Source organism: Vanacampus margaritifer, chromosome 12 (genome assembly GCF_051991255.1).
Source record: "Vanacampus margaritifer isolate UIUO_Vmar chromosome 12, RoL_Vmar_1.0, whole genome shotgun sequence".
Classification (NCBI taxonomy): domain Eukaryota; kingdom Metazoa; phylum Chordata; class Actinopteri; order Syngnathiformes; family Syngnathidae; genus Vanacampus; species Vanacampus margaritifer.
In genome coordinates this window covers 6,364,805-6,382,930 of record NC_135443.1, presented here as the reverse complement: position 1 = coordinate 6,382,930, position 18,126 = coordinate 6,364,805, and the positions used below count along the sequence as shown (strand labels likewise).

General features: G+C 41.8%; 2 protein-coding genes across 4 annotated transcripts; both read left to right on the top strand.

Annotated features, from left to right (window-relative positions):
- Window positions 1-651: 651 nt before the first annotated feature.
- LOC144061694 (centrosomal protein of 55 kDa-like) lies at window positions 652-6,395 on the top strand. 2 transcript variants are annotated; one of them, XM_077582375.1, is made up of 9 exons: window positions 652-768; window positions 1,143-1,200; window positions 2,420-2,482; window positions 2,763-2,913; window positions 3,000-3,126; window positions 4,234-4,381; window positions 5,061-5,135; window positions 5,265-5,387; window positions 6,037-6,395. In XM_077582375.1, exons 2-9 carry the CDS (start codon window positions 1,177-1,179, stop codon window positions 6,232-6,234), a joined length of 909 nt encoding a protein of 302 aa, XP_077438501.1. In that variant the 5' UTR covers window positions 652-768; window positions 1,143-1,176; the 3' UTR covers window positions 6,235-6,395. The 2 variants fall into 2 exon arrangements, with proteins under 2 accessions (XP_077438501.1, XP_077438502.1); XM_077582376.1 differs by having other exon boundaries at window positions 2,997-3,126; window positions 5,076-5,135.
- A 2,739-nt stretch (window positions 6,396-9,134) lies between these two features.
- LOC144061310 (cone cGMP-specific 3',5'-cyclic phosphodiesterase subunit alpha'-like) lies at window positions 9,135-16,439 on the top strand. Of its 2 annotated transcripts, XM_077581648.1 has the most exons (21): window positions 9,135-9,602; window positions 9,684-9,836; window positions 11,128-11,217; window positions 11,292-11,432; window positions 11,523-11,597; window positions 11,798-11,862; window positions 12,643-12,709; window positions 12,794-12,841; window positions 13,004-13,153; window positions 13,237-13,380; window positions 13,466-13,531; window positions 13,610-13,756; window positions 13,979-14,086; window positions 14,167-14,276; window positions 14,458-14,545; window positions 14,648-14,748; window positions 14,824-14,931; window positions 15,032-15,095; window positions 15,185-15,259; window positions 15,664-15,747; window positions 16,192-16,439. In XM_077581648.1, exons 1-21 carry the CDS (start codon window positions 9,135-9,137, stop codon window positions 16,381-16,383), a joined length of 2,544 nt encoding a protein of 847 aa, XP_077437774.1. In that variant the 3' UTR covers window positions 16,384-16,439. The 2 variants fall into 2 exon arrangements, with proteins under 2 accessions (XP_077437774.1, XP_077437775.1); XM_077581649.1 differs by lacking the exons at window positions 9,684-9,836; window positions 11,128-11,217.
- Window positions 16,440-18,126: the final 1,687 nt, after the last annotated feature.

Here is an 18,126-nt window from a genome sequence, read left to right as displayed (position 1 = left end):
CAAACCAAAACCAATAAAACAGAAAGAAATCTGTAACATTACTTGAGTATTTATTGTTATGATGACGCTTTACTGTTGCTGAGCATATAAGCCTGTGCCAATTTAGCTAGCTGTCGTTTTAAAAAAACGTTTTTTTATTTTACTAGTACAATCCAGAGTCTATACCTTTACATTTAGCCTACATAAGAGTCAAATCACTTTTAGGATGTTATCTTTTTCTCTTTTTTTCAAATTCCATTTAAGTATGGAATACTTTTGCCACCTCAACAACAACATATGACATTTAACCCCAACAATATGTAAGTTCAACAGAGCCTCCTCTGCATCCCGTTCCGTTACCGTACTTAATTTGTGTTTTAAGTGTTTATTTTTTATTTTTTGCTTCGCCATTGCTAAGTTACCGCAATTATGACTTTTGCGCCTCCCAGTGGCGATATTGAAACAGTGCTGCGTTCCATAACTTGGGAAATATGACTTTTGATGATACTTGAAGCCATAGTGAAGTGAAGTGCACACACGAGTCTACCTTTTCATAAACTCCACATATATACTTAATTTTATGTAAAACTTAACTATCACTAAATACATCAAGTGTACTTTCATAATGGTCATATCACTAATTAAAGTGAATAATTCCGACCTCCCCCGAAGGCGTCCTAGTCTTTCACACCGTCCTGCTCTTTGCGGGAAACATATTTGCAAAACTTTTTCTTCGATAAAGTTGATCCTACCTCCAAATAATATTACAACCCTTGCATTTTCTAACAGGTAACTAACTAAAAACATTTTTTTTGTCGTATTACAGCGATAGTACAAGCGTTACGACTTGTCTTCTTGCACGTTGTCGTTTAAGCTAACTACGATCGTTGCGTATAGTAGTGCTGTGTTAGCTAGCTTTATTAATTTGGGGGGTTAGTCATTGTCGTATTCTTGTATTTTTTTTTCATGAAAAAAATGCAGTAATCATAAATTACACACGGGAAGCTTGGTAAAATTACCTACTTTTGCTAGTTGTACTTGAAGCTATTTTTCTTCTTCAATTGCGGTGTATTGAAAAATGTTTCTTTCTGGTGCAATTAATCATCAAGTATGTCCTGCGACAAACGTATAAATGTGTTGAAATTGTCAAATCCATCTTGCAGGAGCTATCGCCTCAATCTGAAGGAGTGGACCATCATGTCTACTGCACATGAGGCTCAGGTATCACTGATTCCCCCCCCCCCCACAGATAATGAGATTTCAATTGAAATAATAAATGTTTTTCCACCTGTGAATTTTGCAATTCAGCTCCTTGTTTAAGAACAGCAAATTGTGCAAAAGAATAAATTAAAAAAAAAAAAATAGCTGAAGCAATCAGTATTATGTCACGTGTTCAATGAATGAAATTGATCGACAGAAGTGTCCCAGACATCATGTTGTCAGTGCTGATATCAGATAAGCACGAGAATCAATCAGTTTGAGCAGTAAAGACACAATGTGACCATTGGTCTGTAATGAGCAACACAATACTCTGTATTGATTCATTGTTGTGTTTGAACTGGTGAACTATTAAGCCAAGAATGCCAAATTGTGTTGTAATGTCCAGCTATTGATGCCTTCCTTAGCTGTGAGGCTGATTTCCTCAAAATGGTGGCCTCCATTTTAACGGACCCCAAAGCCCCGATTAATCTCTAGGCAAGTCATCCACTTTATTGACTAGACTTTCATGTGGATTCCTCCTATCTTCCAAAAACATGCAGATTCATTGGAGCTTCTAAAATTCTCAATAGGTGTTACCTGCGATTGGCTGGCGACTAGTCCAGGGTATATCCCGCCTCTCGCCTGAAGTCAGTTTGGATAGACTCCAGCTCACCCTATTAATCTGATCACCACCTGTATTTGTTTTTTTTATGGCCATTCTGCCTCCTATGAGTTTACGCCACTAGATGGTAGTCATGAGCCAGCAGAGAAACATGAATGGGGGACAACATGGCTAAAATGATCCTTAAACTGTTGGTATATTTCAAGCTGCCCTAAAAACTTTATTGATAACCTTTTTTTTTTTCACAGCCAAAAGTATGATTTCACCATATCACTTTTATTTTGTGATTTAAAAAATAATAAGAATTCTTATCCTTAAATGCTGTGGTTCTCAAACTTTTTAAACCAAATAATTAGCTTTCCAAGTACCACTATTATTAACCAACATTTAAATACAGTAGCACAGTAAAGTAGGTCGACGGGTTGATCTAAAAGTAAAACAGGTTTTATCCCTACAAAGTATATTTAATATTTTGAATATTAATGTTTGAATTATGCTTTTGGGGATACAACCTCAAAGTTCATAACTTCAAATGTATTGCATGAGTTAAAGAAAAAAAATGTACCCGACTGGTTCTATACAGATAATATAATAATATTGATGTTGTTACTGTTTCAGGACGACGCTTCAAATGAGCAGTTCTCCAGTGATGTTGCAGAGCTCCAAAAGACTCTCAAAGATGTATGCAATTCTTTACATTTTATTAAATGATGTTATTATTGCATGTTTTTATGAAGTTATGTTTTATAGGATGCTGTTTTCCTTATCAAAAGACACATTACACAAAGTTTTTGCTGGAGGCCGGAACAAACGGCACTTCCATTCATTTCAAATGGGGAGAGTGTTTGTAAAGTGTTTTGAGTTACAAGCATAGACAAGATAAAAACTCATTTCTCAAGCCGGAGCTTATTATTAACACGTCTTCCTTACTGCCTTTCTTTCACGTGTTTCTCAAACCAAGGCCTTTGCCAAGAACCAGCAGTGGCTGGCTTACAACCAGCAGCGAGAGACCTACGTGAGGGCAGTGGTGGACAGAATGCTGTGGCTGGACAACCAACTGGACCAGGCCGTCCGGGCCCAGTTAACGCAGCACAATAAGGAGCATTCAGAGGGTAAGACACAAGGCGGCGTGTCACCAAAGGCGCAACAACAACGAGATCTGTTAAGATGTTTTTGTTTGTGTCCCTGCTGGTAGCAGCGGAGGAAAGAACGAGCGAGATGAAGGAGCACTTTGAAAGCCTTCTGGTGATTGGTCGAGACAACCTGCTGATTCTCAAGCAGCACCTCGACGTCACCCTCCAGGACCTGGCAGACACTAAAAATAGGTACGCTGGAGGAAATGGTAACGGTGTGAACTACGTGTACAGAATCACATACAGTATATGTGCTTCTTAATACTTTTGAAAAAAATTATTTATTTTATTCAATTCAAAGTGAAACCAATGTACTGCATTAAAAGTTAGGTATATACCTTATTACATCTTATCTTCCCTCCTTAGTTCTTTGCTTCTCTCAGACCCGATTTTTATTTTCTTACTTTTATGCCTTCTTTACACTTCCTTTCTTGCCTCAGATTTTGCATCCTCCCTACTTTTTTTCCATTCAGAGGTGGCAAATCCAGGTCCATAAAGTAAAAACCTTGCCACGGTTTGGCTTTAGCCCCTGATGCTAGCTAGCTAGCTAGCTCCCTAGCTGGTAAACTAGCACCATGGTAGCTAGCTAGGGAGCTAGCTGGTAAACGAGCACCATGGGAGCTAGCTAAGGAGCTAGTTAGCTACCACCTGAAAGTAAAAACCCTGCCACAGTTTGGCTTTAGCCCCTGATGCTAGCTAGCTAGCTAGTTGGTAAACGAGCACCATGGGAGCTAGCTAGGGAGCTAGCTAGCACCTGGGGCTAAAGCCAAACTGTGGCAGGGTTTTTACTTTCTGGACTTGGTTTTTGCCACCTTTGAATTCCATCACCCAGTGGCTTCATTCAGTTTATTAAAAAAGTTTATAGTGTGCCTTCTACTTCCTACCCAATTTATTTTTTTCATGTAGGTGCTAGCTAGCTAGCTCCCTAGCTAGCTCCCATGGTGCTCGTTTACCAACTAGCTAGCTAGCTAGCATCAGGGGCTAAGGCCAAACTGTGGCAGGGTTTTTCTTTCAGGTGCTAGCTAACTAGCTCCTTAGCTAGCTCCCATAGTGCCTTCTACTTCCTACCCAATTAATTTTTTTCATGTAGGGCCTAATCTAATTTCTTGAGATGATGATTTTTGGGTTTTCATCAGTTGTAAACTATAATCGTCAACATTATTAAAAAATGAACATTACACAGTACTCAAGTGAATCTATAACATGAGATTCACTTTTCAAGCTGAACGACTAAATTAAAATAACTTTTCCAGCACATTCAGATCCACTGCGATGCATGTATTAAAAATGAATGCGCAGGTACGAGGAAAAAGAGATGGAGGCCAGTGAGCTCAAGCAGCAGCTTCAGCGTCGCTCCGAGGAGAAAGAGCTGATGTTGGACGAGATGAAAGCGCTCCAGGGGAGACTGGATGAGGAGAAGCGTCGCACCGCTAAATTGGAGCTGCAGGTACACGAGAACCTCTACTAGAACTATGAATTTTAGGAGCACATGACCATACCGCCCCCTTCCTCAAAACTTGAATTAGTATCTTTGCCTGGATGGTAAAAAAACAAACAAAAAAAAAAAAAACAGTGTCACCAATCGACACGAAATTTGGTGGACATGTCTTTCATAACAGGACACGTGAAGCCTCAAGGAAAGTCGGCCATTTTAGACAATTTGCATTTTGGTGGACTTGGGAATTTACTGACACTAATTTGATGACATTTAATATGGAGGAGGGCTTTAAAGTGTGTTGATCATTTTTGATCAGTAGTCACTTATTGATGATGTGATGGAGTTGTAGCGAAGTGGAGGGAAAGGCTGTCTGAAAAACGAGTGGATTTGATACGTTGCGATTTTGAGTTTGTCTTACTAATGGAAAAAGACGCCAGCCACAATATAATATAACTTAAAGTAAAATAAAAACTCACCCTTTAATGGCTCGTGACAGCGGTGCAGTGATGATTCAAATGAGAGGATGAAAGGCGGGAAAAAGGTCAGAAGGGAAGAAGCGGAAACAGAGAAAGAGAGAAAAATTGGTTTTGGCAAAGTAAAGATAGAATTAAGATGAGTCTCTGCCCATCAAGATGAACCCACGACTGACTTGATGGTTCACTTGAGTTGGTGATTGTTGTTGTCTCAGTCTTGTGTCTTTCAGAAGTTCATGGTGAAGCGTCACAATGCCAGCCAGGACAAGATCGCAGACCTGGAGCAACAGGTACGAGTCAACACCTCTCAAAAATGGAATTGACATTTTTAACTGATTTTGAAAATAGTGAGAAGGGTAAATACTTGATGTCAAACATGAAGGAGACCCCATTTGCCCACTCTAGTCAAATGCTTTTAGGTCCATAGTTCCTCCCAGGATCTTGAGGATGAGATGGAAAACTCTTCATACTTGAGGTCACAGCTGGTCAGACTTGTCAATATGCTGCAAAGAAGCGACGATAAACTGGCATACTATAATAAGGTTTGTCTCAATTATTTTTTTTATTAATAAAAATTAGGGGCGTCAGTCGATAATTTAAAAAAAAATCATAATTAATCGCATGACTTCAGTAGTTAACTCATGATTAATCACAAATTTTAAATCTGTTGTAAAGGTACAATAATTCCCCCCCTAAGTTTTCATACTCTTGTTAAGATAAAAGTGGGGGGTTTAAACTAATAGCAATATGGCTGCATCTTTTAGTCATTGATAAAGTAATTTGATAATAATTCATAAAATTGAGTTAAAATTTAAAGGATGTACTGTACTGTGATATTGATTTGTGTTGTGGTCATTTTTTTTCTGCCACTAGATGGCATAACTGTATTTGTAAGACATTGGTGACAGCTCAGTGCATTTTTCTTTTCATATTAAGAACGATCTAATCTTTAACATGAAGTAACTTGTGAAATTCTGCACGACCCCAGTCTTCACAAATATATGAATTATTATTAAATTTATTATTTTTGTCGTCTGCTGCATTGCGACCGGAATTAACCCAGTACGGTCTTTCCGAGTAATTAATCACGGGTTAAAAAAATTTTGCGAAGTTAAAGGAACTTTACATTAACTCAAAATGAACACGCTAATTTTGACGAAAGAAGCTGTTATTTCTCATGTCCTTTAACAGGAAAGGCGGCAGGAGGAAGACGACAAGAAGGAAGACGAGGAAGAGCCCGTCTACGAAGAAATGCGACCCTGCGTGGCGTCGTCGCCCAATGACAGCAGCTTGGATGGAAGCTACCTGGACTGCCCCGTTTGTCGGATCCGCTGTCGTGTTAGTCAGTACCGGCAGATGCTGGACCACCTGGAAGTCTGCCTGAATTGAACTGAACCTAAAAAAAAAAACATCCCGAGGTCGCCAGCACTTCACAGTGCGAGTTGTTCAAATGTTCCGTTTTAAATTCGCACCCAAGATCTTCCATGTTCTGTTTGTGTGCTTCGATTGTTGTTTGAAAAACTAATAAATGAATTTATGTGACACGTTGACATGCCTTGGTCCGAGTCCTCCTGCTATATTCCTCACTCTGTTCAGATAAGATAAATAGCTCAAAGCAGCTTGTTTTAGTTAATCCCTTTTCTGAACTATTTAAGGTCACAGATTATTGCTTGGGAAATAACCGAGCAGGCCGTGGTGCATCACGTGTTAATCGTGTTGCTCCTCAATCAAATCCAATGAAGGTCTTTTTCATAACTGTACATTTCCACTGTCGAATGAAAAGCACATTTTAAAGAAGTTTCAGTTTTTTCCTTTTAGACCAAAGGAAAACAATTTGAAGCTACTGTACAATTTTTCTCATTAGACGGCAACGATTTACAGATTAATTAATCCTACCACAAAAGAATTTGTTAAACACATTAAACTAGAATGTAAGATCATCACCAGACCATGCTTCCAAAACACCTACTGACACTGCTAATTTAACTCACAACCCCTGTGAGAGATCCTCACTAATCCTGTCAACTCTACCTCGGATTCTGACACTTCATTTACACAAGTTAAAAACAAAAAGTTGAGTTGCTACATTTCCGCAGAAATTAATCTTTTTTTCTTTTTTTTTTAGTTGCAAGACTATTTTCAACAACTAATTCCATGTAATCAATCAAATTCTTAACAATCGAGCAATGCCAGCCTTTACGGCCTCACACACCCAAAACTGCAACTGCTGCTTGATGTTACTTTAGCAACTTTAGCGACGGGACTGTCTCTTTAATTAGATTTCAAATTCATCCTCACAAGGCCATCAAGCCGTCCCTCGATACGTCATGAAATAGTTACGTGTTCTATTATTGCATCGTAGTGATTGTTTCTACTATAGCTGTCAAAATTGTTGTGACGAGGACGACTCGGTTAGCTGTGACGAGGACGACTCGGTTAGCTGTGACGAGGACGACTCGGTTAGCTGTGACGAGGACGACTCGGTTAGCTGTGACGAGGACGACTCGGTTAGCTGTGACGAGGACGACTCGGTTAGCTGTGACGAGGACGACTCGGTTAGCTGTGACGAGGACGACTCGGTTAGCTGTGACGAGGACGACTCGGTTAGCTTTGACGAGGACGACTCGGTTAGCTGTGACGAGGACGACTCGGTTAGCTGTGACGAGGACGACTCGGTTAGCTTTAGCGAGGACGACTCGGTTAGCTTTGACGAGGACCACTCGGTTAGCTTTGACGAGGACGACTCGGTTAGCTTTGACGAGGACGACTCGGTTAGCTTTAACGAGGACGACTCGGTTAGCTTTAACGAGGACGACTCGGTTAGCTTTGACGAGGACGACTCTGTTAGCTGTGACGAGGACGACTCGGTTAGCTGTGACGAGGACGACTCGGTTAGCTGTGACGAGGACGACTCGGTTAGCTGTGACGAGGACGACTCGGTTAGCTGTGACGAGGACGACTCGGTTAGCTTTGACGAGGACCACTCGGTTAGCTGTGACGAGGACGACTTGGTTAGCTTTGACGAGGACGACTCGGTTAGCTTTGACGAGGACGACTCGGTTAGCTGTGACGAGGACGACTCGGTTAGCTGTGACGAGGACGACTCGGTTAGCTTTGACGAGGACAACTCGGTTAGCTATGACGAGGGCGACTCGGTTAGCTGTGACGAGGGCGACTTGGTTAGCTGTGACGAGGACTTGACTCTGTTCGCTGTGACGAGGACTTGACTCGGTTAGCTGTGACGAGGACTTGACTCGGTTAGCTGTGACGAGGACGACTTGGTTAGCTGTGACGAGGACGACTTGGTTAGCTGTGACGGTGATGACTGTGACGACAACTTGTTTAGCTGTGACAATGATGACTTGGCTGTGGCAATGACAATAGCTACTCAGCGTTGACAAAGACAACTTGGCTGTGACAAAGACAACTTGGCTGTGACGAAGACAACTTGGCTGTGACGAAGACAACTTGGCTGTGACGAAGACTTGACGCAAAAGCTTCCACACATAACATAGGCAATGCATCCACACTGGCTGGTCTAACACAACAGAATAAATACACCAACACCAATGGGACACACCTGGGGAAGGGAAGACACTCACACAGGTGGACGTGGTTCGACATAATGAGACAAGGGAAGAAATCAGGAACACCGGACAAAAAACACCAACCACAGACAAAAACAACAAGAACGTGCATAACAAACAAAAACCCAACCCCCACAGAACCAAAACATGACAAATACGAAGTACGATATAAACACCAATCACAAGTTCATAAACAGTGATCAGGGAAAAATGCTTTTGTAATACACTTTAAAATTAAAATGAATCAAATTAGTCGATTGAATAATCGACAGATTAATCGATTCTAAACATATTCGAAAGTGACTGCACTAGTTACTACAATTGCGACATGATAGTGGTGGTATAAAGCCGTGGATGAAGTCCATCCCCAGGCACCAAAATGCCCAGCCGGCCACGTTAAGGATAACCAGACGTCATTCTGTTGATGCCATAACTCAGCTATCATTATCCATGATGGGATTGACTCCTAGTCAAATGTCAAGTGGATGGATTTGCACGTTAAGAAAGCTCATGGGCTTTATAACGCTTGCGTCACTCATAAGCGCGCACCGGGATCCCCTTAACCAGTAAGCCACTGGTTGCCTTCTGTTCCCCAGAGTGGAGAAAGCAGGAGCTGGATGGCGCTTCAGTAAGGGGAGTTGTACCGCCACATTCACTTCAAGGAGCATCTTTGGATTCTAACCAGGGGTAAAAAAAAAAAAAATGGGAGACAAAGACACCGTGGAAAAGTTCCTGGACAACAACCCCCAGTTTGCCAAGGAGTACTACGACAAAAAAGTCAAGGCGGATGTTATCGCAACCGTCTTCGACAATCAGGTGCAGGTCCAAGATCCGTCTTCTTTCAATGACGCCAGCACCATCCAAGAGGCTCAGTTCATGTTCCAGATGGTCAAGGAGATGCAAGGCACCGGACCCATGGAAAAGGCCCTGCACAAAGTTCTCCAGAGGATCGCGCTGCTGGTCCATGCGGACCGCTGCAGCTATTTCGGCTATCGTGCGCGCAACGGGACGCCCGAGCTGTCCACGGTCCTCTTCGACGTCACGCACAATTCGGCGTTCGAGAAGAACCTGGTCAACCCCAACGTGGAGATCGTCTTCCCCACGGACATGGGGATCGTCGGGTGGACGGCGCATTCCAAGAAGCCTCAAAATATTGCCGATGTGAAGAAGGTAAAGCCCGTCGGAGGCGAGTGATCACCAAATGTTGCCGATTCAGATTAAAATCCTGTCTTTGCGTTTGTGTACCCCAAGGACTCCCATTTTAGCGACTTTGTGGACAAGCAGACGAAATACACCACCAAATGCATGCTGACCGCTCCCATCTTAAGCGGAAAAGATCCCATCGGCGTCGTCATGGCGCTCAACAAGCAAGGCGCCGACGCCTTCTCAAAAAGTGATCAGGAGGTGAGTGTGCGGCACTCATTGGCCAGGTAAAGTGAGATTAGCGCATCCGGGAATGTGTCTTTTTAGCACAAGTGGGATTTGGTAAGTCTCAAGCCAAGACAAGTCCATTTGTGGTTACTTGAGTTAAAGACCCTTTAAAGCGTCAAATACATTACAGTGGTGCCTTGAGATACAAGCTCAATTCAGATCACACAGTGAAGTCGTGAACATATTTCTACATTAAAAAGAATGGAAATGCAATGAATCAGTTCCAACAAAAAAACACCCAAAACCCATTTTTAACATGTCTTTCATTCGATTAAAAAAAATATTTATACATACACAGCAACATACTGTATAAAAACATGTAGTAATAAGCTGTCTTTGCTGTTCTTCTGTGGATTTTATCAGCAGTGTACTGCTGCCCTCTAGTGGTGGGGGTCTGTACTCATTTCCTCAATATTTGCCTGTATCTCAAGACAAAACAATGGCCAAGTGACAGCTCATATCGAGCAAAACTCACAAGTCAAGGTACTCCTATCTCAAGGCAACACTACACATTTGAAGATAAACTACTGAAAACTAAAAGTGTGAATTATGTAGTGGTACGCAATTGCTACGAGCAGCTGGCTAGCTAGTTAGCATTTGCCTACGCCGCGAAAATATATAAGCATGGCTGCTTTCGAGTGCATCGTCGTCCCTGAGTGCCCGCACGTCACAGAGAAAAGCCGCAAAGGTAAAATAATTGATTGAAAATTCCAATGTTGGTTGCGTGCCTCGTTGTCACGGCGTGGAAGAGCCCACCCATGACCCGGTGGGAAACAGTCTAGCCTTAAGCGATATATATTCCCGACCCAAGATGCTAGACAAAGTAGCATCCTTGTTTCCAGGTTGTAGAAGTGGCTTTTGACTGACAGTTGAGGTTTCTGCGCATTCAATGGACAAAAAAGTACCAAATTCCCTCACGACCTTACGCAGGTGTGCCTAATGAATTGAGTCACGTGTTAGCATTAGCATTAGAAACACATGCTTAACTCCTCGCTTCGCAGATAATAATAAGGTCACCGCAAGTGCTCACCATCCCTGACCTCGTTTGTTTTACAATCTAATTAGGGCGGAAGAGCTCAGACATTTTTTCTTTCCTTTCTGTGACCTCTTGGCGGTCTCTTAAAAAATTTTGTTTTGCGATTGTGATCATCAAGGTAGGTGAGATTGTGCAGATCTCACCTGACAGGAAACGCCATAGACTCCATTCATATAATATGAATAAGATTCATAAGTTACCTTTTTTTTCTCTTTTTCTTTTTAACAGCTCTTCAATAAATATGTCAACTTTGCATGCGTGGTCGCTCTCCAAGCACACACCGCTTACATGTGGGATGTGGAATCCAGGAGAAGCCAGGTAAACGCCTCACCACCGCCACCAGTGAACAACGCACAAAATAAAAAGTTTAAGACACGTACGATCCTCCTCAGGTGCTGCTGTGGTCGGCCAGCAAAGTGTTTGAGGAGCTGACGGACATCGAGAGGCAGTTTCACAAAGCCCTGTACACGGTCAGGACTTACATCAAGTGCGAGAGGTACTCGGTGGGCCTTCTGGACATGACCAAAGACAAGGTGAGGGAGAAATACTTGTGAAGTGTTATTGTTTTCATAATTGACTTCTTCATGATGAGGCTTTTCTTGTTGTTTTTTTTTCCCCTCCAGGAATTCTTTGACGAGTGGCCCATCAAACTTGGGGAGCAGGAGCCATACAAGGGTCCGAAGACACCTGATGGCAGAGTAAGTTTATTCATCAAAATACATTTATGGAACAATATTTTTTGCACTCCCACTTCCAAACAACTTTAACAATAGTTTTGCGACATGACATCACATTTTAAAGCAGTTGTTTTTCCCCCTCTTGTTTTAATAAAGAAATATTACCATAACAAGTCAACACTTTGTCTTTATAAATGTGTCCTTGTGTTCCCCCTTATCAGGAAATCAGCTTCTACAAGATCATTGACTACTTACTGGAGGACAAAGAGGAAATTAAAGTTATACCGTAAGTACATTTGAAAAAATAAATAAATCATAACCCTTTGTTTTAACTGAGCTCTTACAGATAAAAAAAAACTCAAATTCATCATCTGAAAAGAAAATGGATTACCTCATTCAAACCCCAAAAACGTGTCAACACTGTTTTTAATACCTTGTCCTTCACTCCCAAAAACGTATTTACACGTTTTTATGTCTCTTTTATGAAAAAGCATACAGAAAGCTTTGATGCACCTTCTAACATGAAGAGGTGGCTTAAAGCAAAGGTAGTTATTACAAAAAAACGGCCAGCGGGTGGCAGCAGAGTATAAGAGATCAAGGGTCATTTTGCAACAGTGTTTTCACCAGGAATGTGAATATTGATAATACTTAGCTATATTCTGATGCTAATTGCTGCAAAACGGAAACAGATACAAATATATCATTCTATACAAATGTTCATTTTTCCTGATGAAAGAAGAGACTAATGTTTTTTTTTTTGGTAGGTTCCATGTTTTTTATAGCAATAGAACACAATATTGTGTGGGTCAAAATCCAGTAAAACAGCTGGGAGCGAAGCGGGTTGCTTCAGTGAAAATGGCTGGGAGTGAATGAGTTGCATAACAAGCCATGCATTTTGGGTATAAAAACTGGGTAGAAATTGTCCTTGTGAAATTTTCCTACTGTATGTGTTGAATGAATCTGTATAAAGAAGGACTTTTACATTTGGAGATGAACGACTGAAAAAACGTACTTTTCTAATGGAATATCGAGTGACGCGGTAACTAATTACCGTGTGACTTGACAGCGGCCCCCCAGTGGACCACTGGGCTCTGGTTAGCGGACTGCCAACCTACGTGGCTGAGAATGGATTTGTGAGCTCCACTTTGTTGATGCATTATTTTTGGAGAGATCATTTTGAAAGACCTTTATTTCACTCCTGTTTTATGTACTTTTAGATCTGCAACATGATGAATGCCACGGGGGACGAGTATTTTGCATTTCAGGTGAGATGATATTTCATGTCGGATTAGGGCTCGTCTATATAATATAACAGGCCCATCTGTGCGTTTTTTTAAAAATCAAGTGTGTCCCTTAAACTCTAAAGTTAGTATAGGACGGTATTGTCTGACAGCCGTAAAGTCATGCCTGTGGATTTGAACTAACAGAAAGAAGCGGTAGACGAGAGCGGGTGGACGATCAAGAACGTCCTCTCCCTCCCCATCGTCAACAAAAAGGAAGAGATCGTCGGCGTCGCCACCTTCTTCAACAGGAGGGATGGCAAACCCTTCGACGAGAATGACGAACAAATTATAGAAGTATGTCAAAAGGCTGAAATTGCTTCTTTCTTTTTTTTTAAAGCATGCGATTTATTTATTTTAAATAATGTGTGTCTGTATAGGCTCTGACCCAGTTCCTGGGCTGGTCTACTTTGAATAGCGACACGTATGACAACCTTAACAGGACCGAGTGGCGTAAGGACATAGCGCAGGAAATGCTCATGTACCAAACCAGAGCTACGCTAAATGACGTGCAGAGCATTTTGGTAAGACTTCGTACTCGGTGGTGGGCGGTCAACTGATGTTAATCTTAGCAAGGCAGAATTTTTGAAACGTTCTTGACCTCCATAGAACACTCAAGAAAAGTTTGGTTCTACACCTGAGGATTGTGATCAGAAGGAGATGTACAAACTACTGGTGGGCACCCAAACTTCATAAATATTTTAAGACCGCTTACACCCTGTCGGTGATGCTAACATTGTTGCACGCATCCAGAGAGCCAACATTCCCGAATCCAAGACGGTGAATCTGCTTGAGTTCAGCTTCAGTGACTTCCCGCTGTCAGAGCTTGAGCTCATCAAGTGCGGCATCCGCTGCTTCTTCGAGCTAGGTGTCGTTGAGAAGTTTAAAATCCCGGCGGAGGTACGCAAGCAGCCTCTACACTTATTTGTACACTTATTTAAACCGACTGATAAAACAAAACCATATCACTAGCTAAATGCTAACAAATAATATGAAATGCTATAGACAGGCTAATGGAAATTAGCATTGATGTTACAGTAATGATAAGCCTTAAAACTAAATTGATTGAATACCCCTTACATACTGTAGCACTCACGAAGGTATGTTTATTTCTTTGCGCAGATCCTGACGCGATGGATGTACACGGTTCGCAGGGGCTACCGTGACATCACCTACCACAATTGGAGGCACGGCTTCAACGTGGGACAAACCATGTTCACCCTCCTGCTTGTGAGCGTGCCGACCGTCCCCGATTCAGTGACCGTTGGTGGCTTTTTGTGAAAACACGGGCTTGCTTTCTTCCGAAACAGACGGGGAAGCTGAAGAAGTACTACTCGGATCTGGAGGCCTTTGCCATGGTGGCTGCCGGATTCTGCCACGACATCGACCACAGGGGGACCAACAACCTCTATCAGACAAAGTAAGGGGATAGGAAGGTCCGACATGCACTTGGTACCAATGACCACATGGGAAGTCTCCAGGCTCGGATGGTTTCCCTACAGAGTGTTATTGAATATTGTAAAGTGATCTTTTGGAAATGTAAACAGTACTACCGTTTCTATTACCATTGTTGATACGACTGTTGTTGTGTCTTCTTGTAGAAGCGCATCACCGCTAGCCAAACTTCACAGCAGCTCCATAATGGAGCGACATCACCTGGAGTACAGCAAAACGCTCATGGAGGATGAGGTGGGCCCTCGCCAATCCAAGATTTTTGGGCCACAAAACCACACTGCAACCTAATCTAATCACAACCAAATCCCCCCCCCCCCCTCCCCGCGCCACCCGCAGAACTTGAATATCTTCCAAAACCTGCAAAAGCGCCAGTTTGAGACCGTGCAGCATCTGTTTGAAGTTTGCATCATCGCGACTGACCTGGCCCTTTACTTCAAGTAAATTCACATCAGCTTAGCCTTTTTTGGATGATGTGTTTCTGGACATTTCCAGCTGGTTTTCTTCACCTCCAGGAAGAGAACCATGTTCCAGAAGATTGTGGATTCGATGGAGGGGATTCCAGATGAGAAGGATAAAGTCAGTTACGTCTCCAACAACCCCACCAGGAAGGAGATCATCATGTAAACTCAAAATGGATCTCAAAAATGTTTTGGTTTCTTTCTTCCCGTGTGACAAATAAGCGATGATGTCATCGTGTTGTTGTTTTTTTTTCCCCGACAGGGCAATGATGATGACAGCGTGTGATCTGTCGGCCATTACGAAGCCGTGGGAGGTTCAGAGTAAGGTGAGTTTTCTGCTTCTCTGGATGCATGATCATTTCTCAACAGCATATGCAAGTTTCAAAAATCCATCTTCCATATTTGCAATTTTCAGGTGGCTTTGATGGTGGCAGCGGAATTCTGGGAGCAGGGAGACTTAGAGAGGACGGTCCTTGAGCAGCAGCCTATTGTAAGAACTTGGGGTGCCAAATGTTTTCCAATTCTAATCTTCATTAGGTTCCAATTTTTTCATCAACCAACAATGGAAATCAGGCTTACCAGTTTGTTTACCCTTCTTAAACCAATCAGGGAAAGAAATTACATTCTGCTCCGGCATTAGATTTATAATTTACCCAATTACATATTTTTAGCCATACATGGATAGAAATCAAGCTGCATTTAAATGGAATAAGAGGAGAAACTTGGCACTGAGAATACCAACACCAGGTCTAACCAGCCTCCTCTGCGCACCGTACAGGATTTATGCCGTTGACGATTATCTCTTTTTCCCTCTTCCTTTGCCAACAATGAATAGAAAGCATGCAAACGTGAGGTTAGTGCTCAAATTCTAATTCTTTCATCTGTTTTCTTTAGCCAATGATGGATAGAAATCACGCCGACGAGCTACCCAAGATGCAATGTGGCTTCATCGATTTTGTCTGCTCTTTCGTGTACAAGGTTTGTGCACGTTTGTCCAATCTTTTTTTTTTTTATATGTTTAAACTCTTTGACTGCCAGACGTTTTCAGAAAAGGGATGCCGTGGGTGCCAGCCGATTTTAAGCATTTTGACTGATCTTTCAAGGTCCACAGAAAATTATGTGTTTGGACTATGGAAACACACATACTACCAAATGAAAGATTGGACTCTCATCTTTCATCAGAAAAAAAAAAGTTTGCTTCTACCTTATTCCGTTTTTCAGTAATCAACAATAGAAAATGGTTAGTTTCGCCTCTGTTTTGAAAAAAAAACGTCTTTTAACGTCTTTGGCACTCCTCCATAGGATTTTACTAAACGTTATTTAACGTTTTTGGCAGTCAAAGAGTTAAAGTATTGAGACACTCCATGACATCACACTGACATTTCTCCAATTGAGTTCATAAACTTCCTCTCCCTCTGTTAGGAGTTTTCACGCTTCCACACGGAAATCTCGCCCATGTTCGCGGGTCTGAACAACAACCGGGGGGAGTGGAAAGCACTGGCCGACGTCCACGAGGCTAAGATGAAGGCCGTTGAAGACGAGAAGAAAAAACTGGAAGGTGGAGGAGAGCAGGGTGACGCGGGCGGCAAGTCAAAAACGTGCGTCATCTGCTAAAAAGGCTGTTGATTGTTTGAGCAAACGCAGGCGAAAAGTTACATGATGCCATTCTACTTTGCTTTGACAAGCGACATAAGGAGATTTGACCGTATTGGATTTTCTTATAAGCTCACTGGAGACCCTGGGCTTTTTTTAGTCCCCTGGCTTACTACTACATAAAGTAAAAATACTGACGTCCTGCTTAGAACTCACACGCGAGGCCGAGAACACACAGGATGAGAAGTCGTATTTATTTTTTCAAGTAGCAGTATTCAGGGATGTGATTTTTCCGCTAATTCGCGGAATTCCGCTTTTTTTATCTCCCCCCCCCCCCCCAAAAAAAAAATTTTTTTTTTTTTTTTTAGTAGTAGTTGTTCATTGTGTATGCACATGACTCCGACAGATAACATCTTCTGCTATAACAAAGACATTTGTGGTATGCTCTAATATGAGTTACTTTTCATTTGGTCATGATACAATTATTTGTTCATGAAATTTGAACTCTTCAACATTATTTATGTGTTAACTTAGTAATCACATTAGTTAGATATGATGATATTCTCAGTGATAGTTTTTAAAAGCAAAGGCAGTCCAATGTTTTTGAATGTGACTGATTTTGAGTTGACTAAAACTGCCATTTTATATGGGATAGTTCAATATACATTGAAAATTTATGCTGTTGTTTTGTCTATTTCTTTGTCATGTGAGTGCATTGAAAGTACTTAAAAACACGGAAAACCCATGAGCTTCGGGGGGCTTCGCCCCCCGTGTCCCCCCACCAGGGCACTGCCCTGGACCTAGCTGGGTGCCAGCGGCCCCCAGACCCCCGGCTAAATTTTCAGATAATTTCACTTTGGTCAAATCACATCCCTGAGTATTGTTTTATGTACAAGAGCCTGTATGGAACATCAAATGTGTAAATAAAGTCTATTTTTGAAAATCATGCCAGTGTTGTATTTACGTCATTATATACAAGTATATGAAGATAATGCAAAAATGTACATACTGTAATTTATAATGATAGCAACTATTAACTTTTTTTTTATTTATAGAAATTACAATTCATTAACAAATTGCATTATAGATTATTTAAACACGTGATATAGATATATATATTTTTCTTTAGATAGTCATCTTTAATCACTGAAGAACCATACGAACAACATCGGAGATAAGCGGTCAGTGGACAGTGTGTTCTATTGTCTTATTTCCGTTGCACTGTCACGACCCGTCTTCTCGTCGCACCACAATCGTGACCACTGTTCTCCGTGTAGCTCATGAAAAATGCCATTTGTCCATTACTGTTACTCTCCTTCTGGGAATAGTCTCTCTCTCTCTTGCTCGCTCGCTCGCTCCTCTACATGCCTGCTTATAGCTTCATTGGCCTAAAGCATCCCCGGAGTGCTCGTAAAAAGAAGCCCCGACTGCCCCAGGCTGAATTGCATTATTATGATAAACAGACACAGGATATGAAATGTTGTAATCTCATTAGGGGAGGCTTGGAAGACTGCTTGTGTTGGAGAGAGATCTTTAATACCTCATTGCCTTGGATAGGAGACGGCCCAAGGAATTATTTGCTCAACTGCAGAAGGGGGAGGCGTCATTTAAGGAGGTTCTGTTTAGAGCCATTCATTCAATTTCGGAGTGCTTTTTATTTGTTTATGATGTTTGTATTAATTGTACATTTGATTAGACACCGTGAAGAGGCCGATTTTAACTACAAACATCTATTTAGCTGTGTCCTGCTAGATGACATCAAAC

Excerpts from the sequence above, each read along its gene's own strand:
- LOC144061694 (XM_077582375.1), top strand. The coding sequence starts at position 1,177 with ATGTCTACTGCACATGAGGCTCAG. Across the intron at positions 4,382-5,060 it reads CCGCTAAATTGGAGCTGCAG|TCTTGTGTCTTTCAGAAGTT; the intron begins GTACACGAGAAC and ends TTGTTGTCTCAG. Across the intron at positions 5,388-6,036 it reads AACTGGCATACTATAATAAG|GAAAGGCGGCAGGAGGAAGA; the intron begins GTTTGTCTCAAT and ends GTCCTTTAACAG.
- LOC144061310 (XM_077581648.1), top strand. The coding sequence starts at position 9,135 with ATGGGAGACAAAGACACCGTGGAAAAGTTCCTGGACAACAACCCCCAG. Across the intron at positions 13,532-13,609 it reads AGGAGATGTACAAACTACTG|AGAGCCAACATTCCCGAATC; the intron begins GTGGGCACCCAA and ends GCACGCATCCAG. Across the intron at positions 14,749-14,823 it reads GACCTGGCCCTTTACTTCAA|GAAGAGAACCATGTTCCAGA; the intron begins GTAAATTCACAT and ends CTTCACCTCCAG.